The sequence below is a fragment of the Antechinus flavipes genome, chromosome 2, assembly GCF_016432865.1.
Source record: "Antechinus flavipes isolate AdamAnt ecotype Samford, QLD, Australia chromosome 2, AdamAnt_v2, whole genome shotgun sequence".
Lineage (NCBI taxonomy): Eukaryota > Metazoa > Chordata > Mammalia > Dasyuromorphia > Dasyuridae > Antechinus > Antechinus flavipes.
Window position 1 is genome coordinate 435,429,719 of NC_067399.1, and position 24,279 is coordinate 435,453,997.

Consider the following 24,279-nt stretch of genomic DNA (forward strand, 5'->3'; position numbering starts at 1 on the left):
AGTGCAGCCTTTTGGACATATGCTTTCCTCTGGGGGGAAAGGACAGCCTGACCTTGCTTTGGGGGACGGGGTCCTGGGAATGTAGCCTGACTGCTCTCTGGAAGAGGGAAGCCACGCTTGATTGGGCTGTTTGCCAGCACCGGGCTTTGGGGGGATTTCAGCGAGTCTCTGGAACCTATCTGGAAGGCTCTAAGATTGACAGGGCCCAGGGCCTTTTGTTGGTCAGTCCTGGGTTTCCACCTTAAGTCTTCTCGCTGCCAGGAATATCAGGGGTTTTAGGCAGCCCAGCCGGAACTGAAGCCCGGGGCCGTGGGGGGCTCAGGTCAGAGGGACAGGCGGGGCAGCAGGAGGACCTCTGCGGGGCCGCCCCTCCTCGGCCAGCCCAGCACGGCTCCCTTTCCAGGGTGGTGGCTGGCTCCAGCTCCCGGGCTCAGCACCTCGGCTGGGGCCCAGGCCCCGGCTTCGGAATATCCACCGCGGCTCCCCACCCTGCAATTAGTGTGCCGGGGAGTCGGGAGAGGGCCCACGGAGGGAGGCGGCACCAAAACTTGGCAGCGGCGCCAGAAACCAAGCTCCCGCCTGGCCCAGATGTTCGGGGGTGGGGCCCGAGGGGGTGGGGCCGAGCGGAACCGCGGGGCTCGGAAGAACACGGCGGCTGCTCCCACCAGCTCCTCCATCAGCCGGAGAGGTTGTGATGGACTGGGGCAGTCGCGGTCCCGGACCAGACCCTCAGACCAGCCCTTAGCCGCCCCTCTGCCAAGCGCCTTCCTTTCCCAACCCTCCCCTGCTTCCATCTCACACAGACTTTCCCAAACACCGGCTGTTTTCTGGAGGCACGGCTGCTTTGGGCAAGGACGGTGTCTTATCTTCGAATCTCTCCCAGCACCGAGCACTATACTTAGAAGTTAGTTGATAAATGTTTGTTGAATGAATAAAACCTTGGCCTTGGGCCTGGATAGAATAATAAGAGTTCATTTGTTTATAGTGCTTTAAGGTTTGTAAAGCTCTGTACATATATTATCTCATTTTATTTTCACAATAAACTTATGAGGTAGGCGCTGTTAGTATGTTCATAGTGACCCTGGGCTAGTCATTTAACCTGCCTATCTGCCTCAGTTTCTTTAGCTGTAAAATGGAGCTAATAAAGGTACCCACTTCCTCTGGTTTTTGTGAAATTCAAATGAGATTATATTTGTAAAGTACTTGGCAAACCTTAAAGTGCTATATAAACGCCAGCTTTTACTACTTTACAGATAAAGAAGCTGAATCTTAGGGAGGTTAAGTGACTTGCCCATGACTAGGCTATATGACAGAGGAATTAAAGTCCAGGTCTTCCTGCCTCCAAATCTAGAGCATTGTCCACCGTGCAACACTGCCTCTCTTGTCTTATCTCCTTTCTCTTCCTTAAATTAAATTTTAATACATCAATTTAATTTAAAAATACATTTTATTATTAGCTTTTATTTTTGTACTACCAAGATTTCTCCCAATAATCCTCCTAGGGTGCAAAATACAAAAAGCTGATGAGAAGAATGAATGCCTTAAAAAGCAAAATTGGTCATTTGGGAAAGGAGGTACAAATGCTCACTGAGGAAAATAACTCCTTAAAGATTAGAATTGAGCAAAGGGAAACTAATGACTTTATGAGAAATCAAGATACAATTCAGCAAAACTAAAAAAAAAAAAAAAAAGCGTGAAATATCTCATTGGAAAAAAAATTGACCTGGAAAATAGATCCAGGAGAGATAACTTAAAAATTATTGATCTATCTAAAAATCACAATCAAAAATAAGAACCTGGACATCATCTTTCAAGAGATTCCCAATATGCCTTCTCCTGTAGAGTCATCCCATATAACAAGTAATATTTTTAAAGGAAAAGAAGCAGTTAGTGTCATAGTGGATAGAATACTGGGTCTAGAATCAGGAAGACATAAGTTTAAATTTGAGTTCAGATACTTACTAGCTGTGTGATCTCAGGCAGGTCATTTAACCTCTGTTATCCTCAGTTTCCTAAAATGTATATGGGGGAAAAATAATCCCTATCTCACAAGACTCTTATGAGGATCAAATAAGATAATAATTGTAAAGTGTTTGGCACAGTGCCAATCAGTATATAATACATATGTTCTAGTTATTATTAGTCTGAGGCAAGTCTGGCAACATATGGGAGCCCTGGTAGTCCCAAACTAGCCCAAGTAAGAGTAGTGCTTTGAGAAGAATAATTTACAGGTATGGGTGAAAAAGAGGAAGAGAAAAAACAAGAAAAACTAACCAATACATTGAAAAAGTTTGAAAATATATGTAATTTGACATATTCATATAAATATCACAAAGATTTGGGATATGTGTTCTTCTGTCTCTGGAGTCATGCTTATTCTTTGTAACTTTGCATCATCCTCTTGTTTTGTGGCTGTTGTTCTTTGTATTTATATTGTAGTCATTATGTATAGAGTCTTCTGGGCTCTGTTTGCTTTTCTCCGCTATTAATTCATGTCAATGTTCCCATGCTTCTCCATACTCATTCATCATTTCTCATAGCAATTACATTCATGTACCACAGTTTGTTTAGTCATTCTTGGGTGATTAGGCATCAATTCAATTGTAGCTAACATTTTAAAAATTTTAATATTTTAGCTTTTCCCCAATTACATGTAAAAATAATTTTGACATGAAAATAATTTTCAAATGTTGAGTTCCAAATTCCCTTTCTACTCTCCTCTCTTCCCTACCTCTGCTGAAAAGACAAGCAATTTGACCTGGATTATATATGCATAGTTATGCAAAATATATTTCCATGTAAATTATGCTGTGAAAGAAAACACAGATCCCCTCTGTCCCTAAAAATCCTCCCCCAAAAAACCCCAAGAAAAATAAAGAAAAAGTATATTTGATGTGCATTCAGGCTTCACTCGTTCTTTCTCTGGAGACAGACAACACCCTTCATCATAAATAAGTTTTTCAGAATTGTCTTGGATCACTGTATTGCTTAGAATTGCTAAGTTATTCACAATTGATCATTGTACAATGCTGCTATTATTATGTAGAATGTTCTAGGGTTCTGTTCATTTCACTTTGCATCAGATCTTGTCTTTCCAGATTTATTTGAAAGTATCTTTCAGCAAGTGTTTATTAAGTACCTACTGCATATAATTGGTTGTCTTTGATGCTGGCAATACAAAGATAAAAGATGAAACTGAGGTCCCTGACCTCAGGGGATTCACATTCTGTTCCAGAAATAAGGCCCCAATTAAATTAGCCTGACTTATAATGTGCTTCCCAGAAAGTTGACAGTTTGGGTGACATGTGAGACAGTCCCACATTAAAGCTGTTCCCTGAGAGACTCCCTTACTCAATTTTCTAGTTAACTTTGCTACAGCCTTCACTCACTCTAGAAACCCACATGTACACACTGGAGCCAAAGCCATAAGAGCACTGAGAACTGAAAGGATCTCAGAAGTCCTTTACAGATGAGCACACTGGGGCCCAGAGAATGGCTGTCAGAGGCAGAGCTGGGATTTCCAATCTAGTCCTCTTTTGTACTTTATTTACCTCTCTAGGTCTCAAGTTTACTTACCTGTGAAAATGAAGGGTTTGAACCAGCTGAACCTCCAGGTTTTCTTCCTGCCTTAAATTTCTTAATCACATGCTACAAGTAAGGCCCTGTCCTGGGTATTAGCAGAGATACAAAGATAAAAAAAAAAGCCCTCTTTTTGCCCTGAGGGATTCAGGGCTGGAATCCAGATCTCCCTTGGGTGTCTATTGTCAGGCAGGACCAGTTTACCATTCCCCCCTCCGAAAAAACTGATGAGGTCATCGTTGCTCCCCTGGCTTTTCTGGTCTGCTTCCTGCATCTTTGTTCATCAGTCTAGCCCGTGTTCAGGGCCAGGGCCCCTGGGGTAGTGATTCCTTCAGCTTTGGGACCTTCTGGGTTCACACACCCCCACCAGTGAGTCATGGTCTCAAAGCACTGCTCCTTCTTGGATGGCCTGGGACCACCCAGGCTCCCCTACAGCTCTCCAGATGTTGACAGATATGCCTCAGGTATTTATTGCATTGTTTCAGAATAAATCTCTGATTCTTGGGATGAAAGGAAGACCTGGATTCCTGTGCCCTCAGCTTTAGGTATCTAAGATACTGATTGGTCTGGGAGGCCTAGGACTTTACCTCTGTTAGTCCTTGCTCCACAGCACCCACTCAGCCCTGAGCCAGCCAGTGAGTGAACGACTCCACGGGAGAGACAGACTCTGAGTGGGAGAAAATTATCATTCACTTTCTCAGTCTTCCACTGCTTGCATCCTGGTGAAGAAAGAACACTGCCCCCGGATTTGCTCTGTTAGGCGCACATGTACTGCCCACATCATGAGGAAGTGTGGGGGAGTCAGGGAGGGAAGGAGGCATTCAGGCATCTCTGGAGTGCCTACAAATTCTGAGGTACATTTTCAAGCCTTCCTTGGAATCCCATTCTGGTACTTTTCATCCTGGCATTCAATGCCCTGCTGGATACATTACTCCCTAGCTGCCGAACCTTATCTCACACTATTCCTTTTCATGTATTCTATGCGTTCCCTAAACTGGACAGCTCTATAGCTCCCATGTTCCTTTAAAAATATTTTAAAAGATTTTATGGTTTGGGGTTTTTATTTTGCACCAGTCACACAACTTATGACAACATAAACCCTTTTCTTATGACAACATAAACCCCAGCTAATTAAAACTCACAGCCCCTTCTCAAAAAAGGCTTACTTATGATAGCTTATGCAAAATCTCATAATCTACCTTTTTAGAGAGAGGAGAGAAAAGTGTTTATATAAGACTTTCCAGGAATGGAGAGAGAGATGAAATATCAAATTTATAGGAACACATAGGCCAGTTTTGCAGGAATAAAGAGTGTATAAATCAGGAGGTAAGGTACAGTTTCTGGAAGATAGAATAGTCAGATTGTGGAAGGCTTATATAAAGATAATAACATTACAGGTCTAGAGTTGAAAAGGATGTCAGAGGTTTCCCATTGCCATCTCCTCATTTTACAGATAAGAATTACAAGGTCTAGAGAAGTGAAGTCTTTGTTTCAAAGTCATAACAAACTGAGAAGTTTGCATTTTATTCTCAAGAAGCAATAGGAAGTTAGTGAAGATTTTAAAAATAGATTTTTAAAAACTTGGAGCAGATAGCTATGAGATCCCAAAGAGAAGAAAGTGTGGAAAGAAGAAAAAAGGGTCTAGGACACAGCCTTGGGAAAACTTGCAGGACATAGAAGATACTCTAGCTTGCTTTTACATAATAATTAGTAGCATTTATATAGCTAGAGCACTCAAGTTTTGCAAAGAACTTTTCATGTGTTATCTCATATGATCTTACAAGGACACTGTAAATGTAGATGCTATTTTTTTAAATAACTTTTTATTGATAGAACGCATGCCAGGGTAATTTTTTACAGCATTCTCCCTTGCATTCACTTCTGTTCCGATTTTTCCCCTCCCTCCCTCCACCCCTTCCCCCAGATGGCAAGATGCTATTTTTTTTTTAATAGATAAACTGAGGTGATAGAAGTTAAATTTTACAGAGCTAATAAATATCCAAGTTCAGGACTGGAATTGAGAGCTTCTCTGAATCGAAGGCAGATGCTATATCCACTATACCACCTAGGTGCATCATATTATCCTTTAATTCCTATACTTATCTTCTGCCTAAAATGGATTTCACTCCGCTTTTTTTCCGCTTGTTGAAATCTCTTCCTTCCTCCAAAACCCAATTCAGATATCATCTCTAAAGCTACCAACCCCTCCCCCTCTGTTCTCTGGAATATCTGCTCCACAGGTAACAAACTCATTTGCATCTTAAAATCTTTTCCCTCATTTATTTCATTATTTGCTGGCTCTCACTGAGACCTGGTTCAATGCTTCAAGTCTCTCCCTACACCAGCCCATCCTTCACTCAGTGGTCAAGTTGATCTTTCTAAAATGCAGTTCTGAGCATTGCTCTTGGTGTTCAATCATTTTTTTTTATTACAACTTTTTATTGACAGAACATATGCATGGGTAATCCCTACAACATTATCCCTTGCATTCACTTCTGTTCCGATTTTTCCTCTCCCTCCTTCCACCCCCTCCCTCAGATGGCAAGCAGTCCTTTACATGTTGAATAGGTTACAGTATATCCTGGATACAATATATGTTTGCAGAACCGAACAGTTCTCTTGTTGCACAGGGAGAATTGGATTCAGAAGGTGTAAATAACCCGGGAAGAAAAACAAAAAACGCAAGCAGTTTATATTCATTTCCCAGTGTTCTTTCTTTGGGTGTAGCTGCTTCTATCCATCTTTGATCAATTGAAACTGAGTTAGATCTCTTTATCGAAGAAATCCACTTCCATCAGAATACATCCTCATACAGTATCGTTGTTAAGGTATATAATGATCTCCTGGTTCTGCTCATTTCACTTAGCATCAGTTCATGTAAGTCTCGCCAGTCCTCTCTGTATTCATCCCACTGGTCATTTCTTACAGAACAATAATATTCCATAACATTCATATACCACAATTTACCCAGCCATTCTCCAATTGATGGGCATCCATTCATTTTCCAGCTTCTAGCCACTACAAACAGGGCTGCCACAAACATTTTGGCACATACAGGTCCCTTTCCCTTCTTTAGTATCTCTTTGGGGTATAAATCTATGGGGATGTTTTCAAAGAGGTGAGTACAGAGAAAGAAAATCTGGGATTGGGAACAGTGAGAGAAAAGGTGAATTCAGAGGAAATGTGATTATGAATAGAAAACCAATGGCATAGGATGTCAATGGAGGGAATGGCCTTTGCAAAAAAAGGCTTGGGGATAGTGGATGGAGCATCGGTTTTGGGAACAGAAGACTTGGGTTGGGACATAGAAGCCGTAGGACTAGAGGAAAACAGGTGAGGATGGATAGGGTGCATGGAGGAAGACATGTGATTCCTTATGGAAATGCAGAATGCGGTCTGGGATGGAGATGAAATAGGAGATGGAGGACAAAAAATCCGGACTACACGCGATGCTAGTTTTGGTGGAGGCTTGAAGCTTCTCCCCCAAACCCTCTACCCTCACCACTCCCCGCCCAATCATTCTGCTTTTTCTCAGCCCCAAGTGAGAACCCGGCAGTTCCTCCCCGGTTACCATGGCTACATGATGGCTAGACCCCATCCTTCCTCGGGAATGGTTCATTTTTCTGGTTTCCTCTTTGCCGTGTTCCCACCCCGGTGGATTAAAATGGTTTAGTCTTACTTTCCCGGAGGGGTCTCCATTTCTCAGAACCGCAAAGGGGCTGGCTAGCTGGCGTTCGGAAGGGTCTGAGCAGCCTTTCCCCACGCCCACTTGCGGTGGATGAGTCCTATGTAGCACCACCTACCCCCCTGCGGAAGCCGGCACAGTGGACTAGTCCGAGGCCATCTAGCAACCGCCTCTGCTTCCGGTTCTGAGCTGACAGCGGCGCCGGAATCGGGCCGGGGCTGAGGTGGGCCGAGGTGAGCGCCCACCCCCACCCCTAAGGCTGACTCGGGCCGGCCCGGGAGACGAGGCGGACTGCTGGGGGCCTGGGTAGGGAGAGCCGCATTTTCCAGAAGGCGGGAGCCTTCCTGACCCAGGGAGCGGGACCGGGGCCTGGGGGGTGGGGGTGGGGGCAGGGAGCCAGCACCTGGGGAAATCGAAGCGAGGGAGGGACCTGGACTAGACGCCGGGTAATCCTCGACCCCTGTGGCGGCCTCCGAGACCACTAGGTTCGGTGTCGGAGGACTCCTTGTCGGGGGTGGAGGAAGATTCCTGCCTTCGCACATCCTTCCATCAGTTCTGTGAAAAAAGACCTTAAGAGACATTCAGTTCAACTCCTACATTTTATAGTTGAGGAAACAGGTCTAGCGAATGACTGAAATCACACGTTGGAGTACCAGACCTCCATTAGATAGCTTTTAGGAAGGCTCCGCATCTTTTCTCTGGTTGTAACCTCTCCCTCTCTAGGTTACCCTCACCACTGCTCAGCTGTTGCATTTTAGATGAGTCCCGTTATTAGCAGAACAAATTTACAGCCATTTGAAAGAACTAAAAATCACACTCCCTATAATGTCCTCTGTATTGAGTGTTGGGGTTGGTTAGGCCCAAATAGAGTAGAATGGAGACCTGGCCTGTTATGAACAAAGTATGAGGTATTTTAGAGACAGAAAGACCCCAAACTGGGAATCTCCAAGTCCTAGGGTAAAAAATGAATGAAAGAAAAAGCATTTAAGTACTTACTATGTGCTAAATAACAGAGAAGAAATGAATGAAAAAGCATTTTAAGTATTTACTATGTGCTAAATAATAGAAAAAATGTATGAAAAAACATTTAAGTACTTACTGTGTGCTAAATAACACTGAGAGAAGAAATACATGAGTGAAAAAAAATTTAAATAATATATGCTGAGACAAGTAATGAATGAATGAAAAGACATTTTAACACTATGCTAAAAATATATATTGAGTGAGAATTGTGAAGGGAGAACCAGTATTACAAAATCATAGGATCTTAGCATTAAAGGAGACTGGAAATTTGGCCGAATTGCTCCATTTTAAATATGCAAAATTGAGGGGAAGAAATTACCCAAAGTCACAGGTGGAATGAGAGGCTGACCTAGGACTAGAACTTGGATCTTCTGGATGTCAATCGAGTCCTTTTATGTAATTGGGGTTAGGAAGTGAAGGATCAGATTCTGGGAGTAAATTTATAAAGGGTCAGAAGTTGAAGTGGTCTAGGGATTAGGTAAAGACAAGGAAATGTTTATTCTATGACTAGAGGGAAGAATGTTGGCGATCTGGGCTTGAAACCTAAATCCAGCAATTAATAGATTTGTGATCAGATACTTTACCTGTTTGAGTTGCCCTTGTTGTAAAATGGTACTAATTGCACTTGTAACATGTTATTTATGGGATAGTTGTGAATAAATTGTTAGGTAAACTTTAAAGGGCTAAAGTTATTTATTCAGAAACATTTGTTATATGCCCATTATAATGCCTTAGACAGTGTTTAATAAATGGTTGTATTGAATTGAAGGGGTTCCTCATAATGGAAGCTGAGGAGTTCATGTTTGGGTAAAAGGTTTTGGGGGCTCGTGTTACAAGTGACTGGAGAGTTTAGAGTCTAGTACTGAAACTTTCTTTTTTTTTTTTAATTTTTATTTAATAATTACTTTATATTGACAGAATCCATGCCAGGGTAATTTTTTTTTACAACATTATCCCTTGCATTCACTTCTGTTCCGATTTTTTTCCCCTCCCTCCCTCCACCCCCTCCCCTAGATGGCAAGCAGTCCTTTATATGTTGGCTATGTTGCAGTATATCCTAGATATAATATATGTTTGCAGAACCGAACAGTTCTCTTGTTGCATAGGGAGAATTGGATTCAGAAGGTATAAATAACCCGGGAAGAAAAACAAAAATGCAGATAGTTCACATTCGTTTCCCAGTGTTCTTTCTTTGGGTGTAGCTGCTTTTGTCCATCATTTATCAATTGAAACTCAGTTAGGTCTCTTTATCAAAGAAATCCACTTCCATCAAAATATGTCCTCATACAATATCGTTGTCGAAGTGTATAATGATCTCCTGGTTCTGCTCATTCGTTGTCGAAGTGTATAATGATCTCCTGGTTCTGCTCATTTCACTTAGCATCAGTTCATGTAAGTCTCGCCAGTCCTCTCTGTATTCATCCTGCTGGTCATTTCTTACAGAACAATAATATTCCATAACATTCATATACCACAATTTACCCAGCCATTCTCCAATTGATGGGACTTGCAACTCGTGTTACAAGTGACTGGAGAGTTTAGAGTCTAGTACTGAAATTTTCAAAGACAAAGTGGGAATGATGGACACTGTTGGAAAAAAATAAGAAGAAAAGGCAAAGAGAATATCAAGGATCCTTAAGGCTGGGAACTGGACTCTTTTTGTATTCTCAGCTCCCAGTATAGTGTATGTCCTTAATAAATGTTTGTTGAATTCTTTAGGTTGTGGGCACAGAAATGGAGCAGTGTGCATGTGTGGAGCGAGAACTTGACAAAGTTCTGCAGAAATTCTTAAGTTATGGACAACATTGTGAGAAGAGCTTAGAAGAGCTGCTGCACTATGTGAGCCAACTGCGGGAGGAACTCACCAGTGCAGGTAATCACTTTCATTGCCTTTGACCTCTAAAATGTAAGTTTTCAGTACTTACTAGTTGATAGAGATTGTCAATGTTGTGGGCCAGGGCCAGTAAGGACGTTGTTTTCCTGAGATCTAGTAGTTATGTGTCAAAAGGGATTTGCCAAGTCTAAATGATCTATTTCTATATTGTCAGAGCCTTTGAAGGAAGTAATATGTCAGTATGTCTACTTTGGGAGTCATGTAGGAGTCAAAAGGGAATGTAGTAGTTGTGAAGGATTGGCCACATGGATCAATGCAATTTCACATTTATGTTTCTCCTCCTTCAGTAATGAGTTCATCTGTTTATAACCCTGATTTTCAGTCCTCATCTTTCTTCTATTATAATGACTCATTTATATAATATTTAAAGGTTTATAAAAACTATATTCTTTCCAACTTTTTACAAAAATTAGCCACTTAAGATGTCCAGAACTGGTTTTATCTTCTTAATTCTACTTTTCTTTTGACTTTGCTGCTTTTGTCAGTGGCATCTCTTCACTATTTCTCTATATTTTCAAAATTAATTAATTAATTTTTAATGCATATTGCTTTATGAATCATGTTGGGAGAAAAAAATCAGAACAAAAGGGAAGAACCATGGGAGAGAAAAAAAACACAGCAAAAAGAAGTGAACATAGCATGTGTTGATTTACATTCAATTTCCATAGTTCTTTTTTTGGATGCAGATGATATTTTCTATCCAAAATCTGTTGAGATTGCCTTGTATTCTCTAATGTTTTTCATTATAAGAGGGTATTTTTGGCTCTTTGCTTTTGCTTACTTCTCATGACCAAGTAGTTACTGGCTTTGTTGATTCTGCCTTCACAACATCACTTGTATTTCCTCTCGTCTAGGCCTACTACTTCTATTTACCTGGATTATTGTGATCTCCTAACAGATCTTCCCCCTTCCAATCTCCTTCATTAAGACGCCAGAATAATCTTTCTTATATATAGATATGATTGTACTGTGCCTCTACTCAGAGCTCTTTAATAATTCCCATTGCTTACCAAATAAAGTTTATATTTTTCTTCCTTCCTCAAGACTTTTCACATTTTAGGAACACCCTACTTTTCCAGCCTTAAATCATACTACTTTCACAAACTCTAAGCCTTATTTGAATTTTTCTCTGTCCACCCAATATATCCTAACACTTTCCTACTTCTTCACCTTTGCTCACGCTGTTCCCTGTGTCTGCAATGGTCTACCTCTCCTGTTAGTTTTTTGAATTTCTGCTCATCTATTAAAGCCTAACTCAAATGCAGCCTTTTTTAGGAAATCTTCCCTGTTTTTCCTGCCTTCCATCCAATGTAACACTTTGTTTTATATCCTTCTAATGCCCTGACTGTATATTATTATGAATTGTAGTTAGAACAGAAAACCATCTCTCTGCTTCATAAAGATGTAGAATGTAGGGTGAATCACAATTCACTTTGTGATTTTTTTTCTCCTACATCTGTTTTATGATACTTTCCCAGTATTGTGTAGAAAGACCTGCCTTGTCTTTCTAGCTATGTTGGAAGTCCTTCACAGCTACTGTATGAAAATAACATCAGTAACTCATTGTGGAGCTCTTAAGGTTTATATAGGGATCATAAAATCCACAGATAATAGAGCTGGAGAGAACTTTTTTGTGTTATTCAGTCCAACTTCCTCATTTTACAGGTGAAAAACTGAGACCAAGAAATTTTTGCCCCCAAGAGAGGTTAAGTGAATTGTCCAAGTTGATATAGGTAATGAGAAGCAGAGGAATGATGCTTTCTACTATCCTGTACTCTTGACGATTTTTGTTACCGTATAGGCGGTGCAGGTCTTATATCTATTTTACAGGTAAGATAATGGATATAGAGAAATTAAATGACTTGCTTATAGTAGCTGTCAGCCACAAGCTTTGAATCAGATCTTCCAGTTCCAAATCCATTGTTTTTTTACTACACTGTTACCACTTTCCTCTGTTTTCTGTTCTGGGTCTTAGGAGATTCATTGCTTGGCATCAGGCCCTACATATGGCAAATGCTCAGTGAATGGTGGTTGGTAGGAATGAAACGGCAGCTTTATCCAGTATATTCTACTCCTTTGAAAATTGTTCAAAAGTTTACTAGCATTAGACCCATCTCGTATGCATTACTTCCTCCCCTCCCCCCTTGTATCATGCAGGAATCTCAGCTGACTTACAGGCAGACAGACAGGGCAACTTCTTCTTCAGGTAGGGAAGAAGAAAAATAACCTGTGTCAGAGCAGGTTTCTGATTGGGCCTCTTTGTGACTCTGAGCATTCTTTCTGGAGTGAAAGCCTGACTAAATCCTTGCTTTGCCTTATAGCTCTTCAGGGGACACCTCTCTCAGCTACACTTTCTGTAGTGATGTCCCAATGTTGCCGGAAAATCAAGGATACAGTGCAGAAGCTTGCATCAGACCATAAGGACATTCACAGCAGTGTTTCCCGAGTGGGCAAAGCAATTGACAGGGTAAGAGGTACTTTCACTTTGAAGCCTAGTGTCTAGATCATCCTTTTCTTTAGTGGACTCTAATTACTTTTCCTGCATATACTCTGAATTGAGGGTTTTGGAGGTCATAGATAAAATTGTGGGAGCGTAAGACAGGAAATGAAAGGGTTATTGGAACTGTTAGTGAAAGGGAAATGCACATGACTGAGAAGATTCAGTAGGTTCTCTCCTTTCCTTGATATCAGAACTTTGATGCTGAGATTTGTGGTGTGGTCTCTGATACTGTGTGGGACTCTAGAGAGAAGCAGCAGCAGATTTTGCAGATGGCAATTGTGGAGCACCTATACCAGCAAGGCATGCTGAATGTGGCTGAGGAATTGTGTCAGGTACTGAAGGCTTCTTAACTTACCTTCCAGTTAATTTGGATTGGAGCAGATCTGAGGGTATAGATAAAAGGGGAACAACACACACACACATACACACACACACACACACACACACACACACACACACATAGAGATTCAGTCCTTAGGCAATTGGTAGAGTCTCACTAGAACCAAAGCTTTAAGTGTCCTCCCCTCCAGACTTATTTCCATCTCTAATAGCATCTAACATATAAAATGCTTGGAAGTTTATATATGTCCCTGATATGTTCTATTTCTCCCCAGGAATCAACTTTAAATGTGGATCTGGATTTTAAGCAACCTTTTCTAGAGCTAAATCGAATTCTGGAGGCTTTGCATGAACAAGATCTTCGACCAGCATTAGAGTATGGAGGCGGGGAAGGTTGCTATGTGGGACTTGTTGGCTCCTGGTTGGGGTTTGTAGCTCTAAGACACTTTAGAAAGAGCCCTGGCTTTGCAGTTGGAGGACCATAAAGTAGGTTTGAGTCCCAACTCTTAGAAAGCCAACTCTCCAGATCTGTAATTCTGGGCTTGTCACCTAACCTTTCTAAGATTGTATTACCTGAAGAAACTATGTAAATCTCTTCCTGCCTTTGCTGCTGTTTCCAGACCCCTAGCATTGAAAGCAGATGACATGCCAGTTATTTTTATTTTAGCATTTCACCATGACATTTTTAATCACAAGTTCCTTTCTTCTTTGGGTGATATGCTAATTTGTCAAAGGCCTCATCTTGTTACTTATTTTTTTCCTGAATTACAGCTACCATCTCAGTGGTGTTACGGAGTTCAGGGTATTTCCCTTGGGATACAGCTTCTTTAATAGGCTGACTGTACTCCTAGCCAATATGGCTTCAGAAGAGGCCGAGGAACAATTGATAAGGTTTTTATTGACTGACAACTTAAGGAGAAGTTGTTAGTTGAGTATTGAGGTAACCTATCTCTCCTTCCCAGCTGGGCCATTTCAAACCGCCAGCGTCTGCTGGAGCTAAATAGTTCCTTGGAGTTTAAGCTGCACCGACTGCACTTCATCCGTCTCCTGGCAGGGGGCCCTGAGAAACAGCTCGAAGCCCTGAACTATGCCCGGCATTTCCAGCCCTTTGCACGGCTGCATCAACGGGGTGAGAATGCTAGGGATCTAGGGTACTTGAGAACCTGACATGGAGTTAACTGATGGTCAGAATTCCCTGAAAATTAGCTCCTATTTTTCTCAATAGAATTTAGAGTTATAAGAATGCCAATTTCCCCCAGTGACTCATTCCATTTCATTGTCTACTCGATTAAAATAATTAGGACCCACTTCTATCCAGGGATCTGTTGCTATATGGTGGTGTGGAAATAATGCTGCATTTGGAATCAGAGGACCTGGGTTCGATTACTACCTTTGCCACTTACTACCTGTATGACCTTGGGAAAGTCACATCTCTGGGTTGAAAAATAAGGGAGATGGATTAAATTCCCTTCCAGCTCTAAATTCTGTGGTTCCAGGACTTGGTATAAAGAAAAAGCTATTGTATATAGGTTTGGTGTTGGTCAAGCTCCCACCATACCTAGCCACTTCCTGAGCTGCCTGTGTATTGCTTTGCAGAGATCCAGGTGATGATGGGAAGCCTTGTATATCTCCGCTTGGGCATTGAGAAGTCTCCCTACTGTCACCTCTTGGACAATAGTCACTGGGCAGAGATCTGTGAGACCTTTACTCGAGATGCCTGTGCTCTTCTTGGACTATCCGTGGAGTCCCCCCTCAGTGTCAGGTATAGCTCAGTCCCTTGGGCACAAGTGAGAGAAGAGGCCCAGCATTTTTGGGTAGTAATAGAATCTGGGCTTCCCTGTCTGAAGATAACAGCGGACCATAGGTTTACATAAAATTTAGAGCTGGAATGGATCTCATTTAAATTTTTAATGATGTCTTTTGTTTTTATTTTCCAAATTAAATTCTACCATATGGCAAAAACATCTCATACAATAATTGCCATGGACATTGTAAATATTTTGTTCTGATAGTCCTTGACCTTGATGCTGTGGAAAGTAGTATATTTTAAAAATTCCAGTGATTTTTCAGGTACTGTTTGGCTTCCTTGTAGAAATCTTTTTGTTATACTGTTGTCATTGTGTGTATTGTTCTTTTGTCAATTCCCTCATGTTAGAGGAAAGTGAGATTCAGAGGGAAAGTGACTTTTCCAAGATCACCCAGCCAGTAGGTGGCAAAGCTCGAATTCAAACCTAGGTTTTGTGTCTCAGTGCACTAAGCTTTTTCCTTTCTGCAGCTTTGCTTCTGGGTGTGTGGCACTGCCCGTGTTAATGAACATCAAAGCGGTGATTGAGCAGAGACAGTGCACGGGAGTCTGGAGCCATAAGGACGAATTGCCTGTAAGTCCTGGCTAGACATGATAGGGTGGCATCTAGAGGGAGCAAAGGGGGATGGAGCTCAGTACAGCTTTTTCTCAACAGATTGAGATTGAACTGGGCATGAAGTGTTGGTACCATTCTGTGTTTGCCTGCCCCATCCTTCGCCAGCAGACTTCAGATTCCAATCCACCTATCAAACTCATCTGTGGTCATGTCATCTCTAGGGATGCCCTCAACAAGCTCATTAATGGAGGAAAGTAAGTTTTATTCTGCCTCCTTTGAGAACATGAACTTATGGTCATCTATGTGTTAGAAAGCATGTATGGTATAAATTCACTTCAAAAATTGATTAACTATCTGCTGTATGCAAGTTCTATGCCAGACAGTGAGGATTGAATGTGACATAGGCTCTGCCCTGAAAATGTTTTGATATGAAATGAAAAGTGTCCCAACCCACTCTTCTATAAAAAGGATGAGATATCCCACACAGAATGTTATGAGAAATTCAAGGAGATTCCTTTCATCTGCAGAAGGAATATTTATCCCACAGAATGTGTGAAATAGTATGAGGCAAAGCTAAAGGAGAAGCTTAGAATCAGATCATGGAAGGACTGAAGTGACATTATATTTTTATTTTGTAGGTTTTTGAATGAAAGTATAACATCATAACATATGTTAGGAAGACTAATCCAGGAGACTAGATTGGAGATGGGATACCCTAGGGGCAGAAAGCTCTAATATAGTATTGACAAATATACTGTTTTCTAATCCTTTGCCATCTTCTCTCCTCAGACTGAAATGCCCTTACTGCCCCATGGAGCAAAACCCAGCTGATGGCAAACGTATCATATTCTGATAACGAGAAAGTCGGCTTATTTGGTGGAGGGGACTTTCCCATATGCCTCAGCTGGTCTTTTGTGGGGTAGACAAGACCCTGGGATGAACATGTGATAATTCCTTCTGTGTTATTTGAAAAGCTGGCTATTAACAGCACTACGTAGGAATTTGGGGGAGGGGGGCAAGGTCCTTTTGTTTGCCCCAAAACATCTGTGTCACAAAAGAAGATCTGTGGTTTGGAAGTTTCTTCATTCTTTGTTATCTGATAAACAGAGAATTGAAATCTGGTGGATAGCTGCAGGTTGGGCACAGACACTATCCCTGCTCTATCACCTGATGTCTTTATTCTTTCTGTTCTGCCTTCCCAAGGCCACGTGTCTTATATGCACTCCTGTGCCAGTTGTTTTGCTTAGTGTCTGTTTAAAGTAGCAACATATAACATCGACATATTTCTCTACCTTCTTTCTCCTTCCTCTTCTGTCATCTTGCACTGCAGTTTGTGTATCTAGATCTAGCTCTACAACCTTAGGCCAGCCAATGTGTGGTGCCAGCCACTTATTATTGTACAGTGTTTCAATTGTATTTACCAGTTTTACAATGTAAATAGCCTAGATAGAGTTGGATGCAGCTGTTTTATAACTTTGAACAAATAAAATCACTTGCTTTCTCTGTAACCGCTCTATTTTTGTTTTTCACTTAATACAAAAAGATTGGGGGGGTTGCATGGGTAGAAGACTAGCTGCTGGGCCACTGACTGCCTTATATCTGATTTAAGAAAAACCAAATCTATCAATAAGACTAAAAGAAAACAAAAGCTGTTTTAGCAAGAATCTATTAGCAGCAAGACCACTGTTTTGGGAGACAGAAAGCTACCTCTTAAGAACCTTTTGTTCCTTGGAAGGCACTTCACATTAGCTGTGTGACGTGTCAAGTGATCTGATTTTTAGAAGATGCTCTGATGCTTCCAACAATGGTTATATTTTAGTATGGGTCTGAAAACTTACTTCAAACTGTGTAGGTAAGTGTCCTGATCTCAATGCTGGGTAGAATTATTTTGGATCCCTGTGGCAAGGAGAAAAATGGAGTGGGGGTGGAGATGTGTGTTGGGTTCCAATAAGACTTTGGAAATCAAAGCTCTCACTGTTATGAGTGGGAGTTTAATGGAGGCAGAAGCCTTGCTCTGTGACTTGTTCATTTTAGAAGTAGGTGGTGAAGTCAAGGATTCCATCAGTCTTTCATAATGGCATGTTAGCAATTTTTCCTCTTGGAAACCAGTGTTCCATTTGTTATAGTACTTAAAAAAGAAAGAAAGAAACCAGAGCCCTCTTACCTTCCCCCAAAACTACAAGAAGCTATTTTTCAAAATTTTATTTTACCGCTTAGTAAGAAATAACCTTGACAATCATTACTGGCTGAAGTTACTGTCTGAGCTATCATTAAAAAAAAAACAAAAAAAAAACAACTCTAGGAATGCTGGTGGGAAGATGATGGACATCTGTCCTTTGGAGACACAATGAAACAGTTTGCTTGCACCACTGTCTTTTGCAATCAAGAAAGAACTCTTAAATCATCATGAATATCACACTACTTTTCTTTACAAGGGGACTGGAAGAGATTCTACTTCCTCTAGGCAGTCATCATATGTTGCCTGGTAGTCCTCATGTGGCTTAATCATAATTACACAAGTTGGGCGCTTAGAGCCAGCAGCTGCTCCCAGATCCTGTAAAGTAGGAATAAAAGAAAGGACTAGTTTTTCTTCAAATCTTTTTTAAAAATTTAAGATTATCATATGCCAAATAACTTCAAATAAAGACCATAGCAACTGTAAAGTGTCTTTTCAGGAGTTCAGAAATAAACCTACCAGAATTGAGCCAGAAGATATAATATCAACTTTATTCTATTTCTGCCTCCAAAACATCTTATTTTCAAATGCATTTATACTGTTAGAACAGGCAACACTGTAGACAGCAGCTACAACAGGTCTTACCGTTTTCGAGGGAACGTAGGCATATGGCATACTCAGATCCTCACACATAATAGGAAGATGGCAATATACCTCAATGGGCAATGTGTCCCCAGCCAAAACCATAATCCTGTAATGAATTAAGTTATTTGTTTTCATTTCCTGTTAGAATAAAAATCTTAATCTGGAGTGTCTCTAGTTAAGTGGTTTTTCTTAAGGGTAGGGATAGAAGGAGTTTAAGGCATAAATGATTCTTGGATATTATGCTTGTGAAAAGCAGTGCAGTGGAAAGAGCACTGGAGTCAGCAGAAGACCCAACTAATGGTTCCAGCTTTGGCTTTGACTAATGGGTCTTTGAAAAAATTACTTTTCCTTTTTGGTTCTCAGTTTTTTCTGTTCTGAAATATAGGGGGTGGGCTAAATGCTAAAAGGATTCTCCAGCTAGAATGATACATGACTATCTTGGATGTTGAAACCTGAATGTGTGGGGTTTGTCGCTCTCACCATTCCCCTCCCATTGGAGAACACCCCCCTTTCATGACCATGAACTGTCTGGCAAACCAAATTCCCATACTAGCTATGCCCCAAAATGTATCCCCCCTCTGCATTTTTAGCTCTCTTGTAGGAAGTGAGTGATAATATTTTGTCAGGTTTTTAGAGTTACAATTTATCATTACATTGACCAGAGTTCTAAAGTTTTTCAAAGTTGTTTTTCTCTGCAATTTTTTTTTCAACTAATTTTTTTTAGTTTTGCTCAATTAGATAAAATATTTGCTTGGTAATTATCAGGGATTAGGTTTTATAAAATAAGATGACATACTCTTGTAGTGACTGATATCTGTGTTGACCCATTTTTCCTATTAGACTGCGGAGGGAAGAATAATACATTTAGCTATCTGAGGCCAACCCTTGCTCCCCTCCTCATTTTATGATAAATGCTTTTGTTTTTTGTTTTTTTTCCTTTTGCTGAGGCATTTGGAATTAAGTGACTTGCCAGGGTCACACAGCTACATTTGAATTCTACAGGTCAAATGAATTTGAATTCATTTGAATTCAGGTCCTCCTGACTTCAGGGCTGGTGCTCTATCCACTATACCATCTAGCTGCCCTGCCCTCCCTATTTTAAAGATGAGGAAACTGATCTCTTTTTTTCGTCACAAGCTATTAAGTGTTAAGATAGGATATGAAAGCAAATCTTGGCGATACAGTTCTGACAACTTTAAGGCATCTCTCAATGGCTTACTCATCTATATATTTCACGTTGTAGAAACTGACAAAATATCAAATGGCTAAAAGAGCTAAAGGCTGAAGGTTTTAATTTGTACTATTACTTAGCCTTATTTTTGGAGGAAGGGCCTTAGAGAAAGGCTAGGGAATGAGGACCATAGGCAGGGTAGAGGATGGAATGCTAGATTTGCAGGCAGAATGACTTGAATGCAAATCCTGCCCCAGCTGCTTAAGTGATTTAATTTTGGAGACAATAACTACCTCATAGGGCTGTACCAAAGTTCAAATGAAATAACCTCAAAATCCAATACCAAAGTTAGCTTTTATCTCGATTACCAAGTAAGTCAGGAATCCCACGTCCTCAGCTCTTACCCCTTTTCTCCTTTGTTAAGGAACTTCTGAACTTCCTTCACACCTCGCCGGATCTGCTTCTGCTTCACGGCTGGAATAAGAGAAGTCGATTCTAGGCCAGAGGCTCCAAATTCCCTTTTGTCCCTCTCACTACCACCACCCCATTTCTTACCTCGCCCTCCCCCCCTTCTCCCATTCCTCCCTGCTTTTCTCTCATTTCTCCTCAGTCCCCCTGAGCCTCCCCTCCTTTCCCACAACCGCAACCGCAAGCTTCCCCGGGCCACCTTTCTTGATGCACTTGTACAGCTTCCGAGTCAGGCGTCGGGACGCGAGGGGCTGCGCAATGGGGTTCAGATTCAACAGCATCTCCTCGTATGTGCGCTCTGGACCCCCGGAACTCTCCGGCGCCGCCTCCGATTCCTCCACTTCTTCTTTACTTTGGTCATCTCTGCAGCACCTCAGGCTCTCAAGACCTTAAGCTTCAGATTCTCCCGAAGCGCGAGGGAGCCAACACGCGAATAACTTCCGGGTTAAGTGGCCGCGCCCCGAGCGAATTCGGCGAGGTCACGGTCTCTAGGCAATCAGAAGTGAGGCACCGGGAAGTTCCCGCCTCCTCCCCTTCTCAACCAATTGTGGTGGCGTCTGGATCTCGCGGCTGTGGCAGTGGGCCGGAGCTGGAAGGCAAGATGGGAAGGAGGGCAAGCCAGAAGTTCCGGGAGCCCGGAGGCGGGGCCTGGGGACGGAGGAGGGGCCAGAGGCTTGAGTTAGAGGAGGAGCCCATCGTAGAGGGAGAGGGGAGGAGGGAATGAGATGAAGTGAAGAATCAATCTCGGAAAGAGGTTTGAATTGTGTAGAGGAGAAAGTGCTGGAGAATAGTGCGGGGCAGTGCTTGAGACGCAGGCAGCAAGGAAACTCCTGTCATGGAGAGGAAAGGCGTTCCGGGACCCGGGAAGACGAGGGGCGGAGCTCTCGGTCTTGAAGGGGTGTGGGTTCTATGACTATTTAGGAATATAGCCCTGAGGCGGTGCGGATCTTTTTTCCAGTTACCAGCGGAGAGCAGAAGGTGCCAGGAGGATTTGGGGCCCTAGAAGCATAGAGGGGGCGTTGTCACGGTGTCCAAGTGGGAAGTTCAGGACGAGCGGAGCCTTCAGACGGCCCCTGGGGAAGGGATAAAGCCTGAGGCAGTAGGGGGCGGGGTCATTGGAGGGGTGGGGCCTGCAAGAGATCCTGGGGAAAGGGATAGGGCCCCGAGGCAACAGGGGCGGGGTCACAATAGGGGCGTGGCCTTTAGAGATATTTAGAGAGGGATTGGGTGTTGAAGCAATGGGGCGGGTCCTGAAGTCAATGACAGGGGAGGGATTGGGCCCGGTGGCAGTAAGGGGCGGGGCTATGAGAGGGCAGGATCAGTTTGAGTGTTAGGCTCATCACCAGCTGAGCTCAGGCTGTCTGTTGTCCCTGGGTCCTGTGGCTAACTTCTACCTACCTCGGCCTTGCGGGGCCGGGTCTCTGGGAGATGGCAATTCTTCCCTCCCGTGCGTCCTTCTTGGCCTCTTTCTACCCGCACCGTCTGTCCTTGGGGCAGGATGAGGTGTTCTGTCTAGAAGTGCCTCCGGCGCCTCTGCGACCTGCTGGGCTGGACTTGCCTGGCGTGTCTGGAGCCCTGAGAGCATCTTCCCTTCCCGGCCAAAGCCCGGAGGCTACTGGACTGCCTGGGATTGGCTGAGAATCTGGCCCCATCCCAGTTCTCCTCCATCTATGTCCTGTGGCTTCATTATGGGTTTGTGCCCCGAAACCCCGAAAGGAAGTTTTCCCGATTCATTTGGCTTTTCGTGGTTTCCCGATCCCCAAGGAAGACGCATCAGTTTGTTTCTTCTCTACCTGGAAGGGGCTGTGTCTCCGGATCAAGACTGATTAAAAATGATCATCATACGTCTTTTCACCTCTTTGGGTAAGTCATATTGCTTCAATCTCGGCTTTGCCGTTTCTTGTTTCAGATTTAACAGTTTTGTGCCTCAGTTTACTCATCTTGTAAAATCAGAGTTTGACAAGATGGCCTCTGAAGGACCCGTCTATAACTAGGCCGTAATGCTCACTAATGATGAATATAAAATGAACTGCTTCTGGAAGTACTGAGTTGCCAGTTACTTATTAGACTTAAAAGGTTATGAGGTTGGATGACATCCCTCCCCCATGGGGATATGTGGAGAGATAATGCCTCTGGATTGGAGACAGTCTGACCATCTAGAGCCTTTCCAGCTCTGTATGATGCAGTGAAATCATTGTACTTGGGCTGCCTCTTCATTTTTCTTCCCCAAACCTTGGGTAACAACTAACTAGTTCAGAAATAAGTGTTTTACACTTAAGTAAATTTTAATGATCAGAAAGATAAAGATGGAATAAACTTGCTGTATATGGGAAAGTTGAGCTATATTCACATATTCATCAAGGCATCTTCAAGGATGAGGTTGTGCTACCACATAATAGCTACTGCAGTAATAAGGAGACCTGAACTGATTATATAGAAGTTGAAAGGGTCAGTCCACTTTGACTTGGTTTTAGTAAAGACAATTATGGACTGATTGTTAAATATGCATAAAAACCTGAGGTCTTAAAAATTGTGAGGTTTCATAAGAAAGAAAAAAAGAGGGAAAGCAAATAAATGAAGGTTGAGGAGAAAAGACTGACATTTTAAAAGTTTCCTGCTGTTAATTTCATTGTGGTACTTTTTTTTTTTAAATTTTTACTTATCTCTTTAATTTATCCACATATAGCTACATGAATCAACAGTCAGACAAAGGAATTCCTTAATTTGTAAAAACAAGTTTTAGGATGGTTTTATAGGAGTTTGCTATGGAAATTGCCATTCTTTGGTATCAGACTATCTTTGAGAAGCAGGGAGAAAAAGAGGGGAAGAACTGTTATACTACTGCCTAGAAAGTACCTTGCTGGGAATTAATGAAAAGAAAAGCAAATGAAGGTCACCTAGTTGTACCAGATCTAAAACTATATTATAAAACATCAGTCATCAAAACCATTTAGTACTAGTTAAGAAACAGAGCAGTTGATCAGTGGAATAGGTTAGGTAAACAGAAAAAAAAAAAAAGTCAATGACTATAGCAATCTGGTGTTTGACAAACCCAAAGACCCCAGCTTTTAGGATAAGAATTCACTATTTGACAAAAACTGCTGGAAAAATTGGAAATTAGTATGGCAGAAACTAGGCATTGACCCACACGTAACACCGTATACCAAGAAAAGAATGAAATGGGTTCATGATATAGATATAAAGAATGATATTATAAACAAATTAGAAGAATATATAGGATAGTTTCTCTCTCAGACTTGTGGAGGAGGAAGGAATTTGCATCCACAGAAGAACTAGAAATCATTATTGATTACAAAATAGATAATTTTGATTATATTAAGTTAAAAAGTTTTTGTACAAACAAAACTAATGCAGACAAGATTAGAAGGGAAGAAATAAACCGGGAAAACATTTTTACATTCAAAGGTTCTGATAAATGCCTTATCTCTAAAAATATAGGGAACTGACTCAAATTTATAATATTTCAAGCCTTTCTCCAATTGATAAATGGCCAAAGGATATGAACAGACAATTTTCAGATGAAGAAAATGAAACTATTTGTAATCATATGAAAAGGTGCTCCAAATGCACTATTGATCACAGAAATGCAAATTAAGACAACTCTGAGATACTACTAACACCTCTCAGATTGGCTAAGATGACAGGAAACAAAACTGTTGGAGGGGATGTTGGAAAACTGGGACACTGATACCTTGTTGGTGGAACTGTGAATGGATCCCAGCATTCTGGAGAGCAATTTGGAACTATTCTCAAAAAGTTATCAAACTGTGCAATATCCTTTGAATCCCAGTAGTGTTTCTATTGGGTTTATATCCCAAAGAGATCTTAAAGGAGGGAAAGGGACTCACATGTGCAAAAATTTGTGGCAGGCCTTGTTGTAGTGGCAAGAAACTGGAAACTGAGTGGATGCTCATCAATTGGAGAATGAATACATTATGATATATGAATGTTATAGAATATTATTGCTCTTTAAACGACCATCAGGATGATTTAGAGAGGCCTGGAGAGATTTACATGAATTGATGCTAAGTGAAATAAGCAGAACCAGGAGATCATCATACATAGCAACAATAAGACTATATGATAATCAATTCTGATGGACTCTTCAACAATGAGATGATTCAAACCAGTGCCACTTGTTCAGTGATGAAGAGAGCCATCTACAACCCAGAGGACTGTGGGAATTGAGTGGATCACAACATAGCATTTTCACTTTCTCTGTTTGCTTACATTTTGTTTTCCTTCTCAGTTTTTTTTTCTTCCTCCTTTATCTGATTTTTCTTGTATAGCAATATAACTGTATAAATATGTATGCATATATTGGATTTAACATATATTTTAACATATTTAACATGTATTAGACTACCCTGCCAGTTAGGTGAGGGGGAGGTAGGGGGGACAAAGGAGGGGAAAATTTG

General features: G+C 41.6%; 2 protein-coding genes across 4 annotated transcripts; one reads left to right on the forward strand and one right to left on the reverse strand.

Moving 5' to 3' along the window:
• The first annotated feature begins 7,409 nt into the window (after window positions 1-7,409).
• RMND5B (required for meiotic nuclear division 5 homolog B) lies at window positions 7,410-16,888 on the forward strand. Of its 3 annotated transcripts, none has more exons than XM_051979067.1 (10): window positions 7,410-7,497; window positions 10,007-10,160; window positions 12,503-12,648; window positions 12,873-13,013; window positions 13,296-13,396; window positions 13,983-14,149; window positions 14,617-14,782; window positions 15,296-15,398; window positions 15,480-15,634; window positions 16,170-16,888. In XM_051979067.1, the coding sequence occupies exons 2-10, from the start codon at window positions 10,022-10,024 to the stop codon at window positions 16,231-16,233; spliced, it is 1,182 nt and encodes a 393-aa protein (XP_051835027.1). In that variant the 5' UTR covers window positions 7,410-7,497; window positions 10,007-10,021; the 3' UTR covers window positions 16,234-16,888. The 3 variants fall into 3 exon arrangements, with proteins under 3 accessions (XP_051835027.1, XP_051835026.1, XP_051835028.1); XM_051979066.1 differs by having other exon boundaries at window positions 7,433-7,570; XM_051979068.1 differs by lacking the exon at window positions 7,410-7,497 and adding an exon at window positions 11,847-12,011 and having other exon boundaries at window positions 10,092-10,160.
• A 679-nt stretch (window positions 16,889-17,567) lies between these two features.
• Window positions 17,568-20,297, reverse strand: NHP2 (NHP2 ribonucleoprotein). Its single transcript, XM_051979073.1, has 4 exons — window positions 20,040-20,297; window positions 19,777-19,846; window positions 18,202-18,307; window positions 17,568-17,934 (listed from the first exon to the last, which is right to left on the reverse strand). Exons 1-4 carry the CDS (start codon window positions 20,119-20,121, stop codon window positions 17,809-17,811), a joined length of 384 nt encoding a protein of 127 aa, XP_051835033.1. The 5' UTR covers window positions 20,122-20,297; the 3' UTR covers window positions 17,568-17,808.
• Window positions 20,298-24,279: the final 3,982 nt, after the last annotated feature.

What these genes read in the sequence shown, in the direction of transcription:
- NHP2 (XM_051979073.1), bottom strand. Translation starts at nt 20,121, where the DNA reads ATGCTGTTGAATCTGAACCCCATTGCGCAGCCCCTCGCGTCCCGACGC. An exon ending in GTACAAGTGCATCAAGAAAG is followed by an intron (nt 19,847 to 20,039) that starts GTGGCCCGGGGA and finishes CTCTTATTCCAG; the next exon opens with CCGTGAAGCAGAAGCAGATC. An exon ending in CTTAACAAAGGAGAAAAGGG is followed by an intron (nt 18,308 to 19,776) that starts GTAAGAGCTGAG and finishes AATTCATTACAG; the next exon opens with GATTATGGTTTTGGCTGGGG.
- RMND5B (XM_051979067.1), top strand. Translation starts at nt 10,022, where the DNA reads ATGGAGCAGTGTGCATGTGTGGAGCGAGAACTTGACAAAGTTCTGCAG. An exon ending in TGGGCAAAGCAATTGACAGG is followed by an intron (nt 12,649 to 12,872) that starts GTAAGAGGTACT and finishes CCTTGATATCAG; the next exon opens with AACTTTGATGCTGAGATTTG. An exon ending in GAGTCCCCCCTCAGTGTCAG is followed by an intron (nt 14,783 to 15,295) that starts GTATAGCTCAGT and finishes TCCTTTCTGCAG; the next exon opens with CTTTGCTTCTGGGTGTGTGG.